Source organism: Spea bombifrons, chromosome 2 (assembly GCF_027358695.1).
Source record: "Spea bombifrons isolate aSpeBom1 chromosome 2, aSpeBom1.2.pri, whole genome shotgun sequence".
NCBI lineage: Eukaryota > Metazoa > Chordata > Amphibia > Anura > Pelobatidae > Spea > Spea bombifrons.
The window spans coordinates 26,292,487-26,315,930 of record NC_071088.1 but is presented as its reverse complement, the minus strand read 5'-3'; the positions used below and the strand labels follow the sequence as shown (position 1 = coordinate 26,315,930).

General features: G+C 41.9%; 1 protein-coding gene across 1 annotated transcript; it reads left to right on the top strand.

The window, feature by feature from the left end:
* Positions 1 to 529: 529 nt before the first annotated feature.
* On the top strand, positions 530 to 23,098 carry BAZ1B (bromodomain adjacent to zinc finger domain 1B). Its single transcript, XM_053457238.1, has 19 exons — positions 530 to 862; positions 4,550 to 4,666; positions 4,825 to 4,969; positions 5,408 to 5,609; positions 6,078 to 6,199; positions 7,641 to 7,838; positions 8,342 to 10,034; positions 11,152 to 11,290; positions 12,602 to 12,717; positions 12,800 to 12,911; positions 13,330 to 13,428; positions 13,640 to 13,817; positions 15,479 to 15,664; positions 17,730 to 17,877; positions 17,995 to 18,142; positions 18,344 to 18,465; positions 20,742 to 20,884; positions 21,206 to 21,309; positions 21,640 to 23,098. Exons 1-19 carry the CDS (start codon positions 744 to 746, stop codon positions 21,968 to 21,970), a joined length of 4,422 nt encoding a protein of 1,473 aa, XP_053313213.1. The 5' UTR covers positions 530 to 743; the 3' UTR covers positions 21,971 to 23,098.
* Positions 23,099 to 23,444: the final 346 nt, after the last annotated feature.

Sequence of the window (23,444 nt, the reverse complement as noted above, 5' to 3'; positions counted from 1 at the left end):
TGCAGAGTATATGTTATGTTGCGTTGCATACTGGTAATACGGCAAAAACGAGCTTGAATAGTAACAGATTTAATACAACAAGACGCTAATATTACAGCTAATACGGTAGGAACGAGAAAGCGTAGTCAATTGCTTCCACCAATAACTCGAACGCTCCAAGCTCGACTCTAGGAGGCCGAAAAAAAAAAACCTAGTGGGCGTGATCAAAGGTAATAGGCGTAAGCAAATTATACAAAGCAATCCGATGCCCGGATGTTGTTGCTGTCAATGAATATATACTGTGCGTATAATAAAGTTATTTGAATAAAAAAAAGTCTTGATGACATCTGCGACCCCGTTGCGCGCGATGCAACCAATCTTCATCAGTAGAAGGTAAAAATAAAATGGGTGGGGCGAAGTGTTCTTGAATATCGAATAGTGAGGACGTAGAATGCAGCGCCGCTTTAGGACTAACCAATTGCATTGAGGCGTGGGCGTAGACAAGCTGTCAGCGTATTCAGGTTCGTATGTGCTGCGAAGTGGAGGAGGAGGAGGGAGCCGGCGACGGAAGGGAATCTCCCGCCATTTTTCAATCCCTTCTCTTTTTGTGTGTGTTATAGGGCGGGAAACCGGCGGGGGTCTGGAGTGACAGGCTTTGGGGGTCTTTTTTTCCAACTCCTTGAGTGCTGCAACTAGGGTCAATCACGGCATAGCAAACCTGTTCTCTCCGGACACACGCACCATCCCCTTTCTCTTCTCCTGGGATGGCGCCGCTGCTGGGCCGCAAACCCTTCCCTCTGGTGAAGCCGCTGACTGAGGCACCCGGCAGTGAAGAGGGAGTGTTTATTGTGGAGCACACCAAGGAGGCTTTCAGGAGTCTGGAGTATCCTTATATTATGGGCTCGGTGTGGGCCATAAGGGGAGGACGCTTATTATGACCGTGTTATACAACCATTAACCGGCTCGTTGCCACGCTTTTTGGAGGCAGGTCGTATTAAAGCCGGAGTATCTGTACTCTCCGTTTGTGATGTGACGTGTTGTTTTGTTTTTGTTTGTTTGCAGCAGTTTCTAGTCTTCTGTCCTATTAACTCCTGGAATGCCAGGGCTGAGTAGGCACTGTGAGGTGAACGCGTTTTATAGTTTGCTTGTTGATGGAGATCCTTTGTTGCTCTGGAGGCCACCATCAGGGAGACAGGGGGTATTGTGAGTGGCCGACAGTACAGATGTGATGGGGGGGATCGGCTGGGGAGAGACCACCTGCTTGTCCTGGGCATTGCATGCTATGCAGTATGGGGATTATTTCGGAAGAAAATCTCTTGTTGGCAAAGGGATCCCAGTTGATCTTCACTGTTACTGGTTATACTGGTGTATCTGGTGCCTTTAGAGTTGAAGACGTTCGTGGCCTAATTACTCTTGTGATATTTACGTACAGCAGATCAAGATACGGCTTTTATCGCATGTCGCACCCATATGGTGGCTTCGTAAGGTGACGTTTTGCCTACAGAGCTGAACATGCAGGCGATAAGATGGGGCGAGTGACTAGAAACTTGTCTTTTACCTATTGTTTTTTTTATTGTTTTTGTATAAAATGGGTTAACGTAGACATAGCTGATGTATATCATAACAATATAATTTTGTAGTCCCTGATTTCCCAGTTTAATGTGAAATTGGGTTTAGATTAGTCTCGTCTGCGGCATCCTCTGCGGTGGATCAATACTTCATGTTTTCTATTGCTCGCTACTTGTAATCGAAAGCTTTAAAAGTAGGTAATTTTGTTACAACTTTCCTTGTAACAAGATATTTTTTAGGTGTCTTTAAGTGTCGTTCTATAACATGTTACATAATGTCTTGCAACATAACATCTGCTTGTAGACCGCTGGCTGAATTGTAGCAAATAGTTGACCCACTTGTGTTAAACTGAGATCTACGACGTCTTGACAGTTAAATGACACTTTAGTATTTATTATTATTATTGTGTTCTTTTACGCACCAGTACAACCTGGGTAGCAAATACAGCTTTGCAAGTTATCGCTGGTCTATCTGCCAACGTGATTCATGGTGGGAAGTGTTAGTGCAAATTCATCTAAGGAGAAAAACAATTTCCTCTTTCTGGATCCTTACGGCGATTACTCGCTTGCCTATTTAGCCAGGAGGATTTCTTTTCCTTTCTTCATAAAGCCAATTTAGTTTATGTATGTGCTAATAGCTTGTGTACCGTAACAAATCTATAAAAGCTTTCTGTAATCCCCCCCCCCTCTAAACAATTAGGCTACTGTTACTCGGTAGTATTGTATGTAAGTATGCTTTAAAAGTATAGTGTTGGTACTAGTTAGCATCTGACTCCAGAGCCGCTGTTTTTAATGCACCCTGTATATGGCTTCAGCAATTTTTTAAAGCTCACGTTATGCGTGACAGCTTGGTTTTGTTCTTTCCTGTTGGTTTTGACTGATCCATCAGTACTCTGCGTGTAAACAGATTTTGGAAGACATATGTTTCAATACTTTAAGTTCTTCCCTGGTCATTGTCTTGCTCATTAAAATGATGAAGCAACATGCAGGTTACAGTTTGACCATTAGCTTATCCAGCTTTCAGGTATTCGTCTTTCCTTTTTGCCTCGGATGCTGCTAAACGGCGAGAGCTTTTCCTTGGAGTCTTATCTACATATAAAACATTGCTTTTAATTCGCTGTTAATTCGGTCTTGTTCCCCTGTGCTGGTTTATTTTGTTTTCCTTTTGTTGCTCGCTTGATGCGGCAGTGCGTCATTGTTACAGTTTGCTCTTTACTAACACAATCTTCTGATCTACAGTAGCTTGCGGTGTCTATCTCCTGCCTCTGGTCTATTCTCAATGCCTTTGCTAGACAGGACAGAATAGTTGAAGGTGTTTTTTCATTCTTACTACTACAAACATTCCCTAATCGCAATCCACTTAAAATGCAGATATGCTACTTAACATGTTATGATCACACAACATATGTTGTGATGGAAAACCCCTCCACTTACATTCACGGGGTAGCAGAGGTATCATTAAACACTGATCTACAACCACCAGACAAGCCCAGAGACTCGCTCTTCCCATCTGGGTAGGCGAGAGCAAATTAGGTTAACGGTCATCACCTTTTTGCCTCTATATCCACTTTATACATGGATCCCTTGGAGCAAATGCCTGCTGTACCACAGCCTCTAATCCTTTATACATTTGCTCCAAGGGATCCATGGATAAAGTGGATATAGAGGCAAAAAGGTTAACCTAATTTGCTCTCGCTTACCCAGAATCCCTTGCAGTGATGGCAGCACCACAAGATTTCTGTGGGAACAAGTCTCGCGTTGTCTGGTGTTTGTAGATTAGTGTTTAATAATGCCTCTGTTACATAAAATATCTTCCTTAAGTTAACTTTATGGGTGTCCAACTCTAGCCATTAAACATGTCTATACTCAGTTTGAGTGATGCTGTTTAGTTCACCAAGCAGTGCCATCTGAGGGTTCGTTTCTCTAATTTCTGCTGTTTTTGTTCCACCGTTGGCTGCGGTTAGTTGTCCGAATAACGTACTGTATTTACCCCCACCCCTGCAACACTTACTCACAATCTACCTGTGTAGTTTCCACATCCATGGCCCAGGCATGTGGTTATCCTGTATATAAAACGAGACCAAGGACCGATTGGTGCTTGAGTCTTTATAGCAGGATTAAAGGGCAGGCTAGATCGGCCGAAAAGTTCTTAAAGGCAGTCAAATTCTGGGTTTCAGTGTCACGTGACATAAGTTGTTGCCATAGAACAAAAAAAAAAAACTTATTACGCTATATGCTTCGCTTAGGGAAAATCTCTACCATTTTATTAAAGGTCCTCAATTTATTAAACTGTCTTCCAGTTGGCATGGATGTTATTGAATTAAACCGCGGTAACCGGTACATGGCAACGCTGCCAGCTGCCCACCGTTCCTGTGATAGGGGATGTCGTTGGATAACGGCAAACGTTCTTAGGTGCTACTCTGGACCTTGCGATGTCACGCCGTGAACCACGGGGCAGAGTAGGATGTAGTTGCTTCCATTATATATACCAGTAGCCGGCCAAACATCAGTCACTATTCTGTATAAAGCCCCTAAAAGATTCAAAGCTGTGTGCTGGGGCGAGATCTGCATCTCCCTGGCAAGGGTACAGCGGAGATTAGTGTGTAAGCTGGTTATCTCTGCTTCCTTTTGCCTCTGATGTCATAGCAACACGCGGTAGTAACCAGGCTCTTACATACCCGCTAATGCTTAACTCCACACAAACCGTGTTCTCTATAGGTTTACTTGGCATAAACATATGTAATTGTTGACAGTATAATAAAGGGGGTAGGTAGATTAAATGCAGTTGTGTAATAAGTATTTTGGTGTACAATAGGTATGGATACGTTAGTACACAGTCACGAGTATTTCGTTACCTGTTTGACTGGATTTTAAGGACTCTGGTTTATTTCCTGCTGTGTCTGAAGATGAGTTTATGGTTATATTACAATCTCGACAAAGTAGGGCTTAGGTTACGGCATTTGCCGTAGTCCGGTCTGTTTTCCTTATCCAGTGTGTTGCAGAGAGTACGAAGCGCGACTGGAACGCTATGCAGAAAGGATATGGACGTGCAAAAGCACCGGAAGCAATCAGCTGACACACAAAGAGGCCTGGGATGAAGAACAGGAAGTAGCAGAGCTGTGAGTAGCATGTCGTACCAGAACTGTGCTCAATGCACAACCATTGTTAACCATCAATCACTTGGTGTATATGCTAAGCCTTTTATCATAATACAATATATGTACAAAATGACTACGAAACTGGGCAGTTTGCCATAACATTTTATCTATTTTGTCAGGCTGAAGGAAGAGTTCCCTGTGTGGTATGAAAAACAGGTGTTGGAGCTTGTCCATCATAATACCATCTCTCTGGACAAGCTGGTTGACCAGGCGTGGATGGAAATTATGACCAAGTATGCTGTAGGCGAGGAGTGTGACTTTGAGGTATGCAGCTACTTTGTGTGCAGTATGAAACTCTATTATTATTATTATTATTCCTATATTAAAGAGTTTTTTTTTGATAAAAGCTCATTGGGTCTGAAAAAGTTGAAGGCTGTTACATTTTGATGGATGCAGAACTGGGCAAATGCAAGAAGACAAACAACTATTTAGGAGCCAAAAATAGTTTTCTTTTATCTTTGCATGTAATGTGTGATTGTGTTTTGATTTAAATTAATGTATTGCCTTTTTGTTATTGGAAATATGTTTATAGATGATAAAGTCTGACTTATTTAGTTTGGTAAATGTTATGCAGTGCTCTGTATAAACTAGTAAACGTGACCAACTACTGTGAGAATGCAGCTAGCTGTATTTATGCTAAAACGTAGACCTCAAGTTGTAAAATCTGCGAATGAAGTTTCTCTGTATTTCATTTTGTTAAAGGTGGGACCAGAGAAGTACCTGCGAGTTAAAATAGTACATATCCATCCGCAAGAGAATGATGAACAGCAGCCTTCAGAGAAGAAACCTGATACGGCCTGTGACTCTCCGTCTAGTGATAAGGAAAACTCTAATCGAGTGGCTCAGGACAACCAACTGAAGGAAGAAAGCAGTCAGTTGGATACACTTGGCAACCTAAAGGAAAGTATGTAGTAAGAGCTACTAAACCTATATAATGAAATCTTATGTTCAGTGATACTTCCTGTGTATGTTGTAATGTGAATACAACCATATGTATTGAGCAAAGATATTCTTTAGCTAAATTACCTGACTTAATAGCACTACTTACAATGTGTAATGTAAGAAAGAACTTAAATTAAAATCAGGTGTATGAGCCTTACACAGTATGATTAAGTATGCAAATAACACAAAAATAGTGAAGTGTCTTTTTTCTTTTTCTTTTTAAATATGGTTTAAAGTGGAAGTTTCTAAATTACAACGAACAGCATTGTTGATGCTTTTATACCTCTCGATCCTTAAAAAAGTTTGAAGTAGCTTTAGTAACCCAGTGACATGACTCGTGTGTGTTCATGCATAGTCCACATTTGTAAATGTTGCCCAGGAAGTAATTTGTTTTTGTAAACTTTGGTTCTTTTTTTCCTTTCTCGCCAAGATGACAGAGCCAGACGGTCCCCACGAAAACTTCCTGTTAGCTTAAAGAAGGAGGAGAAAAAATGGGTTCCTCCCAAATTCCTGCCACATAAATATGATGTGAAACTTCTGAATGAGGACAAGGTACATGACAATGGTGTTGTCTCAAATAGTAATTCCCAGTGTCAACCATCCCCAAAGTGTTGGTGATATCCTTTATACCAAAGATTCTGAATAATCTAAGATTTTTCAAACTTGCTAAGCCTGCCATATTTTTGTATTCTGGTAGTGGTTAAATGTCAGCTAAAGTGTTTTTATTTAAATGTGCTTTTCTCATAGGCTTGTGGTGGTCTCTGTACTCTGGAGAATCATTTGACTAGTACAGTGGGGACATGTTATGGTTTCATTTGATGCTTAACCCCTTTAATCCCAGGGGTTTTTGGTACCTCAAGTCCCAGAGCAACTTTGCCATTTTTGCGCTATGTCGGTTCACCGATTATTCTCTTTTCCTGTGAATACTGTACCCTTGTAAACAATATATTGTTCAAGGAGAGATAGCGCTTTCTTTTGATTCCATAGTTGGATGATTAGCTGAAAATTTAGAATGAGAAATTTAGTAAAAACTAGCGAAAATAAGAAGAAAAAAATAAAAACCTAATTTTTAAAATTTTCCCTCTGAATCCTCACAAAATTAGGTAAAGTTTATCAATTCAGGTGTCCTGATTTCAGAAATACCTAATTTATATAGATTTTCCATACTTTCCCAGCACCAGGGAACATACTATAAGGAGTGCATTTTTTGTATAATTTTTATGCCTATGGCTTAACGGGTTTGGGGGTTGAACGGGGCAGGAGGGTTATACTGGGTAGATGTTATGCTAGGGTAATGGCATGTAAGGTTTTTTAAAATTTTTTATGATTATCTTTTTTATATATATTTATTTTTTTTAAAACAAAAATGGTTAGAGGTCCTCTTAGGGACCTCCTGAACATGCCAGTGATATCACAATGAGATCACTTAGCTGACATTATTATTTTTTTATTATTTTAATGAATTTTTTTTATTTTTTAAATGTATAAACGTTTTGTTTTTTTTCTCCTTTTCTGTTTCAGGATCGGAGGGGGTTGAGAGACATGGTTTCTCACTCCCCTCCCCGTGATCCCCCTGCACCGATCACACTGTGATCTCTATGCAGGTCCATACAGACGAGCATAGAGATCGCAGCGTCTGATGAACTTCCGGGTTACGTCAGCAGTGACTCAACCCGGAAGGGAATGCCCGATGGCGCGATCGGGCAGTTTAAAATTTAACAGCTTTGCAGGGATGCCGGCTTCTGCTGTCAGTGGGGAGTCCAGACTGTCAAACGACAGCCCGATCTCCCGTGCAGCGGCAGGGATGTGTCCCTGACGCTGCAAGAAGGGCTGGACGTACCGGTGCGTCCATAGGGGATTCTTGAGAGGGGTTTTTTGGACGTCCCGGTATGTCCATAGGGGATTGAAGGGGTTAATTTGGGTGTTGCACGTTTTGTGTCCTGTTTACAAACACCACATTCAGATTTTGTATTCTCTTTATATATGTTTTTAGGTAATCAGCCATGTTCCTGTAGATAGCCTGTACCGCTCAGAAAGACCTCCCAACAAGGAGATCCTAAGATACTTCATCCGGCATTACTCAATGCGTATTGGGACAGGTGAAAATGCACCATGGGTGGCTGAAGACGAGCTGGTGAAAAAGTATTCTCTCCCTAGCAAGTTCAGTGACTTTTTGCTGGATCCACATAAAGTAAGATTTAACTTTTCCCCCTTTTAATTTATATTTAGTCTTGATTTTGTTTTATCTCATTCTAAACTTGATTACGCAATTGCTATCTGCTTTTGGTCTACCGATGCCTACATAAAGATGACAAGATGCCTCTCAGGGCATATCTTTATATCTGTTACAGACAGCCTGAGCTGTCACCTGTAAGCATGGTAATGGTGCAAGCGCTGATCTACCAATAATGTTTGAATACCTGATCAAGGGAGGACTCATTACCCCCCCCCCCCGCTTGCTTATCGCACGCATTGCAATCGGTTGCCCAGGAGAGTTTCTAACATCCTTGGGGAAAAGAGCCATCCCTCCACAAGATAAGAATTCTATGCATTTTTCATTGAATTCTGTGCAAAAAATGAAATATTATGCTTGCTTTGTTCCTGTGTCTGAGTGCTTATTCACCAAGTGTCTTGTATCATTAGATTTATGCTCACTGCAAACAGATATTTGACACTCTTACCTTTACTTTCTAGTACATGACGTCTAATCCATCTCCTGCAACAAAAAGAAAGAGCTTGGGGTCCCCTGATCAGAAGCCTGCTAAAAAAGCAAAATCAGATGGCGACAAAACAAAGTCTCCTCTCAGTCCCACCTTGTGGTGTCAGGGTAACCATAAGAAGACAAATGGGTCACCACTGAAATTAAAGAATCTAGGAGGCGAAGCCTCACCTGAAGAAATTGAACAACTAATGAAGATTATGAATTCATCTAAACTTAATGCAAATATCAATGGCAACAAGAAAGGTTCCTCTGCAGGTCTTTCCGGTAAAAAACAAGACAAGAAAAAATCCAAAGTTGGAAAATCACAAGTTATGAATGGTCAGAAAGTTTCTGGCAAAGCCCGCTCCCCTAAAAAGGGTCTGAAGAACCCAAGGATGAAACAGATGACCTTATTGGAGATGACTAAAGGTTCTTCTAAAGCATCACGACCACCAAAAAGTGGTTCAGGTGTTGCAAGGTCGAACAATAAAACCCAGAAGCAGCTCCCTGCTGCTGCTCTTCATTTGATCGCTTACTATCGGGATAATAAGAATCGTGAAGACAGGAAGAATGCGATATCTGCCCTCATCTCAAAAGTGGCACGACTTCTGTCTGCTGATGATCGCGGCAGGCTGCCCGATGAGCTACGAGAAATGGTGCAGAAAAGATACAATCTGTTGGAAGAACGCAAACGCTGGGCTATGATGACTGAGGAGCAGCGAGAAGAGCACCTGAGGCAGAAGCGAGCAGCTTTAAAAGCACGGATCAAAGAGAAGGCTAGGCAACGCAAAGAGAAAGAGAGGCAAGAGCGTTTAGAAAAGCAGAAGCGGTATGAGGATCAGGAACTGACTGGCAAGAATCTTCCAGCCTTTAAACTTGTAGACACCCCAGAAGGGCTTCCAAATACGCTGTTTGGAGATGTTGCGATGGTGGTGGAGTTTCTGAGCTGTTACTCAGACCTTCTTTTGCCGGACGGGCAGTATCCTGTGACATCTGTATCATTAATGGAGGCTCTTGCAGCAGAAAAAGGTGGCTTCCTGTACCTCAACAGAGTGCTTGTAGTGCTTCTTCAGACCCTTCTGCAGGATGAGATTGCAGAGGATTACGGTGAATTGAACATGAAACTGTCCGAAATCCCTCTCACATTACACTCCGCCTCTGAACTTGTTCGTATGTGCTTGCGCAAGTCTGACTCTCCTGCTGGAGAAAGTGAAGTATCAGACAAGGGGGAAGAAGGCAGCGAGGGCTCTGCCGTCTTTCAGGATGATGAGGTGGAGGATGAGTTCTTGGAGAAGCTGGAAACATCTGAGTTTTTTGAGCTAACCACGGCGGAGAAGCTTCATATCCTTGCTGCTCTCTGCCACCGTATCCTTATGACTTACTCTGTGCAAGACCATGTGGAAGCAAAACAGCAGACCTCCGCTGAGCTGTGGAAGGAGAGGCTCGCTATTCTGAAGGAGGAGAATGACAAGAAGCGTGCTGAAAAGCAGAAACGAAAGGAGATGGGTGCCAAAGGCAAAGAAGAAAATGTTACGCCAAAGGTTGTCAAAAAAACAGAGAAATTGGTAAAAACCGAGCAGCAGCTGGAGCAGGAAGCAGAGGACATGATCAGTGCTGTGAAGAGCAGAAGACTGCAGGCCATGCAAGCAAAGAAAGAAAGGGAGGAATATGAAAAACTTACCAGAGGTTAGCATTACATTTACAGGTTTTTTTAGTTGGTGTTCATCCAGCAACAGAGATTTTTACTCTCAGCGTTGACTCAAATGGCTGAGGCGGTTTTGTGTTCGGTTTTAATGGCCAGGTGCATATTTAAAGTTTCAATGCTGGAGTAGTTTCTTGTAGTTTAATATATTGGCCACTTTACCTGGATTTGCTGCTATTTTTGCTACTGTACTATGTCTGAACTCATAGCCAATGTCTACGTGTTGGACTAATAGATGATTCTGAGAAATAAAAAATTTTAGTTTAACCTCTTCTCAACCAAGGACATAGGAAATGTGTCACAAACTCTGGTCCTAGAGGACCAAGGACCTATCCGTAACATCAGGGATCGACAAACTTGATTTGGATCTAGGGGCCAGCCAAAATTAACAGCCAGCTTTTTTTTTTTCTTAAATTCCGCAAGTTGTTATTTTCATATATTACCCCCTGGCCTGTTGTTAAATTATGTATATTGGATCAAAACTACCTAAAACACCCCTTTTCTTCACTGCTTGACCACTTTGTACAGTATGGCAGTTGATCCCTTTTATTACAAGGGGTATTTTAAACCATACAGACTTGTTGAATTATTATTCCTACGCTAACACCATACAGTAACCGTGTATGTCGTAACACCTGACGCAAACCTTTAATAAATATTTTTGTATATTATATAATTACTCTCATCATGTATCCTGCCAGTGAACATGAGGACAGCCTGGTTTGACCTCTGACAACTGGATACAAAATGTGTGGCCCTGAGCTGTCCTGTTGAATGTAATGGCACTCTATCATTGGCAGGCATGTCATCAGAGACACATGTGCTAAGAGTTCCCTGAGGTCATAAAAGACCCCAAAGTAGATCTCCATACAACTGAAGTGTGTGCAAAATCTCATATTTATCCCTATACTAAATTAAAAAAAATATATATAAAAATAGAGAGATTTGACTATTTTTTGAAAACAAATTGAGGTGTTACTAAACATAAAACCAGATATTTTATGCTGTTGACATTTTGTGGACAACAAATAAAAAGCAGAATTACAAGAATAAAATAAGTGAATTAACCATGATGTACACCTTGGCTATTCTGTACCACAGAGCGACTAGAAAAAGAAGCCGAAGAGGAAAAATTAAGGAAGCTGAGAGCTTCTCAGGAGAAAGCGTTCCATGAAGGAATTGCTAAAGCTAAACTTGTGCTGAGAAGGTCTCCAATTGGTACAGACCGTAACCACAACAGGTAAGGAAGATCATTCAGATCTACTAAACTAGTTTGCACATGATGTACTTTTATAGCCGTTGCTAGTACCCCTAACATCTGAAGTGGAGTACCATACCTATAGTTCCACTGTGTGTGTTGGGTGGGGTATGTATGTGTATATATATATATATTATATTTTATATTATACCGTATTTGCTCGATTATAAGACGACCCCCGGAAATCTGAATATTAATGTATGAAAAAAAGCCTGAATATAAGACCACCCTATATGAAAAGTTTTACCAGTAAATGTTAATTCATGTATACTATGTGAACAATTGTTTGTTAATAAAAGCTATGATTGAGAAATATTTTGTTTTTATTTCTCTTTTTTTTCTTTTCAACCTGCCCCCCCCAGTTATGCATATCTGCCCCCAGGCTTGCCACTCTGCCCCAGAAATGCCTTATACCCTCTAAATGCCACTGTGCCCCATGATATGCCTTTTGACCCCCCCCCATGTGCCACTCTGCCTACAGAATTGCCTTATACCCCTATATGCCACTCTGGCATTTAGGGGGTTAAAAGGCATATTATGGGGCAGGGTGGCATATAGGGAGGTATAAGGCATTTCAGGAGGCAGAGTGGCTTATAGAGGGTTAAAAGGCATTTCTGGAGGCAGAGTGGCATTAAGGGGGTTAAAAGGCATTTCACAGAGCACTCTGCCTCCAGAAATACCTTATGTCCCCCATTTAACACTCCCACCCACTCCCTCCTCCAAACTTACCGGTGCTTCTGAGTCGCCGGTGCTTAGTCCGGGCAGCGTGTAGAGCTCTACGTGCTTGAGCGGAAGTTGTCTATGCGAATCGCGTAGAGCTCTACATGCTGCCCGGACTAAGCACCGGGGACTCAGAAGCACCGGTAAGTTGGGGGGGGGCATAACACCGGAGGATCCAGGTCCCCTGCATTGCTGTGGGGGATCTGGATCTTAGTCTCATAGTCAGACCTATTTGAGGTCTGATTATAAGATGACCCCGAGCATTTGCTCTGGAAAAAACCTTGTCTTATAATCGTCTTAATTAATTATAATTCTAGTTCAGGTGAGTGCTTCCTTTTTGTATTTGTGTGTATGTATGTGTGTGTGTATATATATATATATATATATATATATATATATATATATATATATATATATATATATATATATATATATATATATATATATATATATATATATATATATATATATATATATATAATACACACACACACCTATAATTCCACTGTTTTAATGACATATTAGAATACTCAACATTTATTAGTGTACTATCTTCTTTATTCCGATTATCAGGTACTGGCTGTTTTCTGATGGAGTCCCCGGGCTGTATATTGAAAAGGGATGGGTTCATGACAGCATCAACTATAGCTTCAGACTGCCTGAGGAGGCTGAAGAAGAGGATGCAGAAGGTATGTGTATGGGCTAGATAATTTGCAGCCTTATTTAAAAAAAAAAAACTCCATTTTGTTTAAACTTTTTATTACTTTTAAGGTAACATGGAAAGTGAAGATGCCAGTAGCAGTATTGGTGGTACCGAGGATTCCGTACAGAAGGAAGAGAGGCAGGTAGAGACCACCGTCCCCAAACAGGGTCAGAATCTGTGGTAAGTTGAGTTCTTGTCTCATATTTTGGCCTGGTAATGAGAACAAGGCACAGTCTTATTCGTTAGCTTTCTCAATTGATGTTTTACGTGTAGAAAGTATTCTTGGACGTTGATGGCATTTGATATTGAACCAATATCACAACCCCTAAGTATTAATTTCTCCACCGTGAATATGTAACATTAAGAAACGCAAATTCAGTACTATGAACATAGGTCTCTGTAAAGCATAATCTGATTGTTTTAATTGTGCTTGTCATGCAGTGATGACGTCGTAGTGCAAAGGCCTTCACTCGCATGTTGTGCTAGCAAAAAACATTGAAATAACTTGTGAAATGTTTCACCAATAATTAACATATATGGTGTCTAATTGAGTGTTCTGCCAGTATAATGTAACTAAAACATGTTATATATTACTCAGGTTCCTGTGTGATACCCAAAAGGAGCTGGATGAGCTAGTGGACAGCCTGCACCCACAGGGTGCTCGAGAGAGCGAACTCAGGGACCGTCTACGAATCAAGTGAGTAAACCAAATAACGTAAAGGCTTGAGGCTGAATATACTACATGTTGTAATCCAACATCCCTTAACAAATAACCTTAATTTGCAGTTTTAAGAATAAACACTTATCCGAAATGTTCGGTTTATTTTAATAAACTGTAGTATGCAAAGTTTTGTAGCGTGACGGAGTGTTTTTTATTTTTTATTTTTTTGCTGTTTCGTGATTTTCAGATATCAGGACATTGTGCATTCCATACACCTCGCTCGAAAGCAGAATCTTGGTTTAAAGACTTGTGATGGGCACGTGGAATTGCTCAATTTTCTGCGCAGTGACATAATAGAGGTGGCCACACGATTGCAGAAGGGAGGTCTGGGATACCTAGATGACACAACAGAGTTTGAAGCAAAGGTATTCAAATTTTATTTTAAGTTCAATATAGTGGTTTACACTTACCGTATTTGGCGACACTTTTTCCCCCACTTTAAGTCTTTTAAGTGGGGATGCGGCCTATAATCAGGGTTTAGCGCAGGGATGCCCAATTCGTATCGCCTGACGCCCGGGACATGCAGGATGTGTTTTTCCCTTTAGCTCTGATGTGGGTAAGCAGCAGGGTTAGGATCCAGATCCCCCGCAGCGCTGCAGGGGACCTGGACCCTACTCTCCGGTGGTGCATTGGTAAGTTGAGGCGGGGGGGGGGCTTATCTATAAGTAAGGCAGGGCTTGACAAATTTGTTGTGAATCTAGGTGGCAGCTAAAAAAGTTAGGAGCCAGGATTTTTTTAAAACTAACAGTTGGTCAGGAGTGATCTGATCATCATCAGCCCATTTACTAAACTCACAGCGTTTGACCTGGAAACACCCTGGACTTTCAGGTCAGTGCTGTTGTGTGTGTGTTTTTTTTTTTTTTTAACTCTTTCAATGTTGATGTTCCATTGGAGCACAGCATTGACTGATATTTAGTCCCCACAAACTTGTGGGGACAAGTTTTAAACCCTGCAATGCCACGAAAGTCATACACAATTGTGGCATTGAAGGGGTTAACGCTGCACTGACGCTCTCATGGAGCGATCAGGCAGCAGGGGGAGTGTTGGGGCTGGCCTCCACACTCATGTGGAGACCGCAGAACCCTCTTCCCCTGTCCCTGAAGCTGCCTCTGGTAGCTGGTACGCAATTGCTGGTCTATACACCAGCCATTGTAGGGAGGAGTCTCTTTGATGACTGCTGTAGGCTTCCATGCCAACAGGAGTCATCAAAGGGCTTGTGGGGGCTCGTTTTTGCTGTTGCTGGTCTGCGGCATTGAAGGGGTTAACGCTGCACTGTCGCTCTCATGGAGCGATCAGGCAGCAGGGGGATGTTGTGTCAGGTCACCATCCAATCAACACACAACCCCCTTCCCTGAAGCTGCCTGTGGCAGCTGAAAACACGATTGCTGGTTTTCCTGTAACCGCGTTTTCAGCCTGCAGGATCACTCCATGGGAGTGATCTCAGGCTCGGGGGCGGGCTCGAAGTGGCTGTGCTGGTCTGTCCAGACTCCTGGACAGATAGCAGCAGCAGCAGCGCCCCCACGTTGTGATGCGGGGGCAATTTTTTGTGGATGTAAGAGGCTGACAAACACCTAGGCGCAAGGACAAAATTCTGTCACCATGGCAACCTGGCACCTGTGATTTGTTGAGCTCTGAAGTAAGGTGCATTATGAATTAAGGGGGGGGACCTTAAAATTCCATATTTGTTTATATATAACATATGCTAACTGCATAATAGATACCAAAAATGTTAAAATACATGTATTACTGTTTATTAGATAAAACACTTTTTACCATTTAGGTGTATTTTCTTTAAAAAATATTAAAAAAATTAAATCTTTAAAATAGCATCAAACTTTTAGGGTGCGGCCTATAATTGAGCCAGTATTTTCGCAGTGAAAGTGTGTGGATAGCTTTGCGTTGGTGTACATACACTGAACTTTCATTTATGCCTGTGGTTTATGAGCCACATTCTCACATCTCTATACAAAAAATGGAGCAAAAAAGTGTTAAATATCAATTTCATATATATTTCCCACATTGGCAGGTCCGCTCACTTGAAAGTCTGAAAGATTTCGGGGAGTGCATTATATCTCTTCAAGCTGCTGTTATCAAAAAGTTCCTCCAGGGCTTCATGGCTCCAAAACAGAAAAAACGCAAGGCTCAGTCAGAGGAGGCGGCCGCCAAAGCAGAGGAACAAGATGAGGAGAAGAAAATGGTGGAAGAAGCAAAGGTACGGTTAATTAGGATCATTTCCTACGATTTCAACAATAGCAATTATTGTGAACTTAGTTTAATAGTGACAGCAGTTGCAAAAAACTACTTTGAGGATCTAGCAGCTACTGAACTCCATCTGTGTGAGATTTACAATGTCTGCTAAACTGGGTGAAATAAAATCACGAGGAACACCTTTCCTTTTAATCTTATGTAAAACTATAATAAAACAAATTCATGGAGAGAGTGCAGTGTCACTTAAAACCCTACCAGTGAAGAATGCCTGTTAAAGTAGCTTAATGTGCATTGATCAGCCTGGAGAAAACATTACTTTAACCCCTTCAAGACCAGGACGTACCTGGTACTTCCTGGTCGCGTGTCATCAGCAGACCGGGGTGATCCAGCGTCGCTCTGAACGCTGGGATTGTGAGGGATGGCTGCTACTGACCGCTGGGTGACCTCAGCGATCTGTGGCAGACAATCCCCCTCAGTTCCTGTACAGAACTAGGAAATTTAAATGGATACGCGGTCTTCAAGCGAAGCCGAGGTCCCCAAATGCTGGTCTCGAAGGGGTTAAAGGGGAAACTCCACTGTCTAATGCCTATGATGGTCTGTGTGTCAACTTAACACAGAGCTGACTATTACTTAAATAATATACTTATCAAATGACAGCTCATTTTAAATGTACACTCCAGGCCTCTCTAAGCCCTCTAATCTAAAGCTAAGTGCATAGGGGGGTTGCACGCGCGCACACACACTCGCACGCACACACACACACTTTACCCACCAAATGCATATCCTGCTCAGTCCCTTTGAAGCAGTTATTGCAGTGAAATGTGACTAACCAATAAGTGAACATTGGGTGCATATTTCATTGTGTTTCGGGGTACTGTTTATTATTCAGTAATGAGACACTTTTGTTGTGCGCCTGAATACAAATAGGATTCCTGTAGACTACATTTTGATGACCTTTGTGGTAGGCGATGTATATTTTCAAAATGGCACCAGAGGCTTTCAAGCCATCAGAATGACATCTTACCTTATGTCAAGGTTTTTTTTTTGCACTTGTGAATATAGCCCCCTCTTTATGTAAAATACATGTATAATAAAACATTTATATAATGCACAGTCTACACATTATGTACAATCTGTTTACACACTCATGCTGCCTGTTACTCCTTCATGGCTTAGACTGTTTGAATGCTTTAGTTTAGAGAAGTCTTTATTTACGTTCCAAAATGTTCTAGTTGGGATACCAGGATCGATAAGAGATTGAACGTAACTTTGTTTATGTTTTGTATGAAAGTTCCCCTTTTATGGCCGTGTGCTGTGCCTCCTCGGAGCGTAAATATGAACGAGGATGTGGAAGTCCACACAGTGGCAGTGCATGCTGCGTTTACTATTCTGAGACATGCGGGACAAACCGTGCCCTACCGCTACTCGAATACCATGGAGACTTTAACATTGATGTAATACAAGTTGGGCTTTATTATGTGTTGTTTGTAGGTTTTTCTTGCAAACGATGATAATTTCATCTCTGAGATCTTAAACTGCGGCAGTTGTTGTGTTCCGCGAAAGCCCTTTCGTTTCACAGGTTTATCACGCTGACAGTTAATCCAAGAAGACTAAATGGATTCATTGATATTTTTTAAGGTTAACCAAACACAAAACAAGCAGAATCTAAACTCTGCAGGGGATACCTTGATTCAGTGAAGTATTAAGGTTTTATAACTTCTCTCTCTAGTTCTAGACGTATCCGACTGGGAATGTGCCAGCGTGGTTCAGACAATGCCCTCCTTTACATCTGTTGTTTTAGTTCTGTCAGTGTTAATTTCTCTCCTGACTGAACCAGAGCAAATGAGACAAGATAAGCCCCCTCCGGTACTTGTCTTTCTCAGTTAACCCCGTTTTTGTTTAGCATAAAACCTTTCTGAGCAGGACTTATTGTACGTTTTGAAACGGAGTATAGGTTCTGTCCAGTGATGGGGCCTCAGTAGACATCTATAACACGATATACTTTGAGAAGGGACACTATTTTTAAAGTCTTGTATTGGATTTTTAACTCTATTCTGTCTGTGTTGCAGGTAGCATCAGCTGTGGAAAACTGGAAGTCTGCAATCGGTGAAGCTCAAACCTTTTCCCGCATGCACGTGTTACTCGGGATGTTGGATGCCTGCGTCAAGTGGGACATGTCCTCGGAAAATGCACGCTGTAAAGTGTGTCGAAAGAAAGGTGCGTATTTCATGTTCAGGTTTTTTCCGCCGGTTTAATACACCAACCGCTTATAGAGAGTTGTTTGATTTTTGGCACTGTGGCTGGCATAGCACAAATACTTTTCTGCTGTTGCAGGTGAGGATGACAAGCTGATCTTGTGCGACGAGTGTAATAAGGCATTCCATCTCTTCTGTCTTCGACCTGTGCTTTTAAACATACCAGACGGGGAATGGCTGTGTCCTGCGTGCCAACCAGCCACAGCCAGGCGCAGTTCTCGTGGCAGGTGAGGCAACTGTACCGTTGTGCTGCAGTTGGCAACATATTCTGTCAAAATGGATCAATGTTTCCAAAAGCTGTTTGTCTGCGATGGCACTAGTCATAAGAAATGTGCATGTATCTTACATCTCTCCACCCTGTGCAGTCCTAGAACATCTAAAACTATTAAGAAGGTATGTTACTGAACCTAATACAAAACCTTTCCTAGGAATTACGCGGAAGATTCCACAAATGATGAGGAGGAGGAAGAGTCATCGTCTGAGGAGGACGACGACGAGGACGATAAAGACTATGAAGAGGAAGATGAAGATAATGACGTGGGATTGAGATGTAAGTGGATTTATGTGGGAAAAGGGTCTTCATACAAAAATCTTGACATGTGCGGGGCCAATTAGAATAGGAACACCCTGGGTTCTGCTGTCACCAGGCTTGCTCAAAGGTAGTAATGGCAAGGTTAAAATTACCTATCTAGGTATTGGGATATCTGTGTGATTAGCCCCCATACAAACATTAACATCCCATTGGTTATTCCCTCTTCATAGCCCCTAAATTATGCTTTTAAGCCTTTATAAGATTCAGAAGAATGTTTTGCCTGTTCCTTCCTGTATTTGCTTTGACTACTTGCCAGCATTGGTTTTCTGGGCTTTTTTCTCTTTGCCAATGATCCTTAAATCATTCTGGAATTTTTGTTTAAAAGTGAGTTTTTCTATATTGATTTGAGGCATGCAATAAAATACGGGTACATTCTCTCCAGTATGCGTTCTTTGGGAGCTGGCAATGTCTGCTTTGGGAAAACTGCTGTGTGTCAAGAAGACTCTTTAGCTGCGTCCTTAACCACAGAGAATTTCCAGAGCACCTAACGCGCCTCTAACAAATCGACACCACCTATAATCTCCGTGTTCCGTAAATGTTACGCCAGTTAGCATAACATCGGTATCTGGGCCTTTGTGAGTAAAAAGCAAATATGCCGTCCCTGCCTTGCTTCACCAGATGGACTGGTTATACCTAGTAAGCAAAAAGGTATGACATGTCTCACAACCTACAGTTCTGTGGTCCGATCACAAGATCATCTTGGCGCAGACAGAGACCACAGCAAGTCCAACGTCTCTGGTACACAGTGCACTATAATCACTTATTATAAACCAGTCTAAATAAAGCACACATCGCTGCTCACATTCCAAACTTTTAAACAATATTATGCATGCAGTCGGAAAAATGCCCAAGTATACAGATGAAGTGTTCTCTATAAATAAGCCGGGGATCTGCTGTTTCAAAGGCATCAGCATCAAGGTCACAAAGTCTTCTCTTAAATTGTCAGGACATAATGTTACATCTTTGTCACCCACTGTTTACTTCTAGATGAGGTGCCCCTCCCTTTCCGCTGTTGTGCTGCTTGGTCACTCCACCATTACTGCTTTTTCATCCCTCTACAATTAACTTGCCATTTTGTGCATCTGATACAAAGGCCCAGTAGTAAGTTCTAGTACAGAGACATAAGATATATTTTACAATGTTATGTGTGTGACTTATAAGCAGCAGTTGATTAGGTTTCACGGCTTGGGACAGTATGTGAAGATTAGGTTTCATGTTGGCTGATCTGTTGAAGGGTTAACTGTAGCCATTTGCAGACTTGCGGGACTTCAGAGAATGGGACATTGTTGGCTCCGGCACACAGGAGCTGCCCGCACAGCATGCGCTCAGCAGTCGTTTCATTTACAAGAGGCACGTTTGTGTGCGAGTGTGCGACATAAAGATGAAAGCCCAGGGATCGAACGGGATCAGCATTTCTGTGCGAGTGACAGCCGCCTCTTGGGGAATGCGGTTGTAGAGGGGCAAAAGGCGTTAAAGCTCGGTGTTTAGCCCCTGTCGTAGTAACAAGACACGTGTTTGCCCCATTCCCCAAGTCAGTTAAGTTCCCGCTGATTAACTTGGCAACTGTGAGATCCCGCTGTGTGGCCCTCTTTTTGTTTGCTCTCTGCTCGTCTCTCACCGGCAGCAGCTGTACCAGAACGATTAAGTTGGGGAGGGGGTTTGAGGTGGGAACAACTGTCTCTCTCCCTCCAGTTGTCTCCAGTGATCAGACCTCTAATGCTCCACATCTCGCTAACTCGGGCTCTGTGTCCTTCAGGCATTGGTGATTATTGGCAGAAGACGCGTTCCCAAAATGTGATTCGTTGGCCTCAATACTTGTTCTTTGATGCTTTTTTCTTAAGTGCTTTTAAGTCATGAACATTTGTAACACCTATATTATATAGCACCTTTCTGTCTGTCAATGTAAATGCGGCGTTTGTTGTGCCGTGCGTGTTTCTGTGTGTAGTGATCTATAAAGATATAATCTCACTCGCATATATACCTGAGTTTAAAGGGGCACTCCAGTGCTCTATGCACTTTAATGCATATGATAGATAAATGGTCCCTTAATATTTTCATGATGTCTTCCTTGCAATACGCTTTATCATCCCCCATTTTCTAAGCATTGGATATGTTCGGCTGATCCAGCCCAAGTTCAATTGACTACAAGCAGCCGGTAGCGAGAATAGTCGGATCACGCAGGCGCTGCCTCATGCGTCAAATTTGTTTTAACATCTTTCGTTTTAATTCGATAGTACGGTCCCGCAAGGCTACGAAACGCAAGGCAAACCAATTGCGTCGTGCAAGCGTGCGACTCCAACCCAAGAACAGTCGCCGGTCTCCTCGCTCTACACGACAACGTTCATCACCAGACAATGATGCTGACGTGGATGAAGTGGTAAGTAAAGTATCTGAATGTGCTTTATTTTCTGAGCCTTTTTATTCCACAACTGCTATGCCGCCGAGTCATGTAGCAGATTCAGAGTATACTATTGGCATGAGAGGAGATAATACTAGAAATTATAGCTGTATCTTGCAATCGCCTCTCTTCCTTCAGCTAAGCTTCCGAAACGGACTGAACTTGAATAAGCCACAATTTCTCCGTTACTTGAGAACAATTTTATATTTTTGGAACTGTACGTTTGCTCATTGAAGACCGATCAACCTAAAGATTAGTTGTCTTTTAAAAAAAAAAATTAACTCTACTTTCCTTGCGCAGATACGGCAGAGCAAGCCAGTGTCCCGACGCCAGAACCAGGAACTGCAGAAATGTGAGGAGGTCCTGTGCAAGCTGATAAAATATAGATTCAGCTGGCCTTTCAGGTTTGTGTTCCATGTGCAAACTTTGGTGCTTTTATCAAAACATTGCTTGTATGCTGACCATTTTTACAGAATATTCTTAGTATCTTCCTCTAAGCCATACACCATTAAAACCTTTTTTTTTTTTTTTGAGGTTTGTCAGAAATTGTGGTGCCAGATGTTGCATGATGAAGAGCCATGTCATCTAACTTAATTATTTAACGTGCTTTGCCAATATACTTTATACCATTAAATGATTGCAAAACAATGGTAGTTCCCCTTATTTGCATTACCATTTTGTTATGTTTTTAAACGCCATGTATAATATCTTGCATGGTTTGTTTTACTACACAGGGAGCCTGTAAATACTGAGGAGAATGAGGACTATCTAAATGTGGTCACAAGCCCAATGGACTTCCAGACCATGCAAAGCAAATGCTCGTGTAGAAACTACCAGACCGTGCAGGAGTTTCTGAACGACCTAAAACTTGTATTTGGAAATGCAGAGCTGTACAATGAACCAGGAAGTCAAGAAATGTCTTGTTTGGAGAAGACTGAGCAGTGCGCAAAAGACCTTCTCAGCAAACATCTTCCAGGACACGCTTACCAGAGGAGGCATCGTAAACACCAGGCTTTCCAGCCAGAGCCTGCCAACACTGGCCGGGGGCGCAAACGGAAGAAATGAAAGCATGGCTGTGAAGGGGAGGGCTAGGCGCAAAGGGTTTTGTTGAGGATTAGACTGCAGTTTGTGGGGACAGAAGGTTTAAGTCATTCTCCCCGTACTCTAGAGACCAAATCTACTTTTCTTGAGATTATATCATGTATGGGAGGAAGCTTGTGAATAATTCAGTTAAAGGACTTCTGTGGTTGACCTTTCCCTGTGGTGGCGTATCCTGCAGCCCAAGTGAAGTAGTGGTGACAAAAACAAATACCTTCTCCCATTACACAACTTTGTAAAACCTGCTGCTACCTGGTATAATTTTAACCATGATATGTTGAAGTCCGCAGTGTAACTGCTGAGGATCTATATAATTTAGGTTATTTAGTGAGTTGCCAGTCGACACGTTATTGTACATGCCATAGCTGCACCTACACCTCCTTTATATGCACTTATAAATGTCCTGCCACCCTCTACGTTCTAGTGCATTGTGTAACAACATCTGTACCTCCACCAGTGCATGTCTTCAGCATCTTCTCACATAAGAATTGGTCCGAAAGACTTCTTGATCGATCTGCTCGTTTGGCGAGAAGCAGGAAGCTGGACTTCTGGCGGTACTTGATGTTGAGGCTCTAGGGTGGTATCCGGTATACTTTCACCCACTGCTGTCTCTCAAAGAGCAGTTTTAGTTTCTTCTGTTATCATGTCATGCATAGAACCTAAGTGTATCCTGTCCTTATAGCTTACTCTCAATCAGCTGTTCTTGTAAAAATCTCCAACAGGGAGGCAACACAAAGGCTTGAAATTGTGTCCCTAAAAAAACAAAAAAATCACCAGCACTCTTCTGCCAACTGCTTCTATACCTCTGGCTGGTTTCGGGGAGAGAAACTGATCTTACTGTCCTCCCTTCAAATGATGGCTTATTTTTAATTAGTTCCCTCTGTCGCCGCAGGTATCCGACTGACAAACAGGAAAGTCACTTCTGTGTTTTTTTTTTTTCTTTTTTTTGTACTGGATTCTCCCTTTTCTATATATTCAATGTTTTGCTTGTGATCTTGTATAAAGGGATACTTTGTCTGGGTTTGGCACATGTACAGTACAGTTTATATGAAAACAAGTGTTTGCCTTTATAAATATTAAAAAGAAGGAACCACATTCAAGTTCTTTAAGGTTTCCTCTTAAGCCAAGTCTCCACTTATATTTTACTGTTTGAGCTTGTACGTTTATACCGTGACAATGTAAAAATAGGTTTGAGATCGATGATCAGGAAATAGACAATGGTTTGGAAACCAGTAGATATGCCCTCAGATTGCGTGTTTGTCATGAACATCAAATCCTGGTGCAAATAACCCCTGTTTTTTGGTTGTTTGTGTGTACACCAACCGGCATGTAGTATAGTGTTAACTTAGTCTTTTGCCAACCTTTGCATCGTTAAGTAAATCTGCAGTGTCCCAAACACAATCGGCATAAAGTCCCTCTGATGCAAATAAATGGTAGACAA

Bases quoted from the DNA above. Each gene is read 5' to 3' on its own strand.
- BAZ1B (XM_053457238.1), top strand. From the start codon at position 744: ATGGCGCCGCTGCTGGGCCGCAAACCCTTCCCTCTGGTGAAGCCGCTG. The intron at 12,718-12,799 runs GTATGTGTATGG...ATTACTTTTAAG, and splicing joins TGAAGAAGAGGATGCAGAAG to GTAACATGGAAAGTGAAGAT. The intron at 18,143-18,343 runs GTGAGGCAACTG...AACCTTTCCTAG, and splicing joins AGGCGCAGTTCTCGTGGCAG to GAATTACGCGGAAGATTCCA.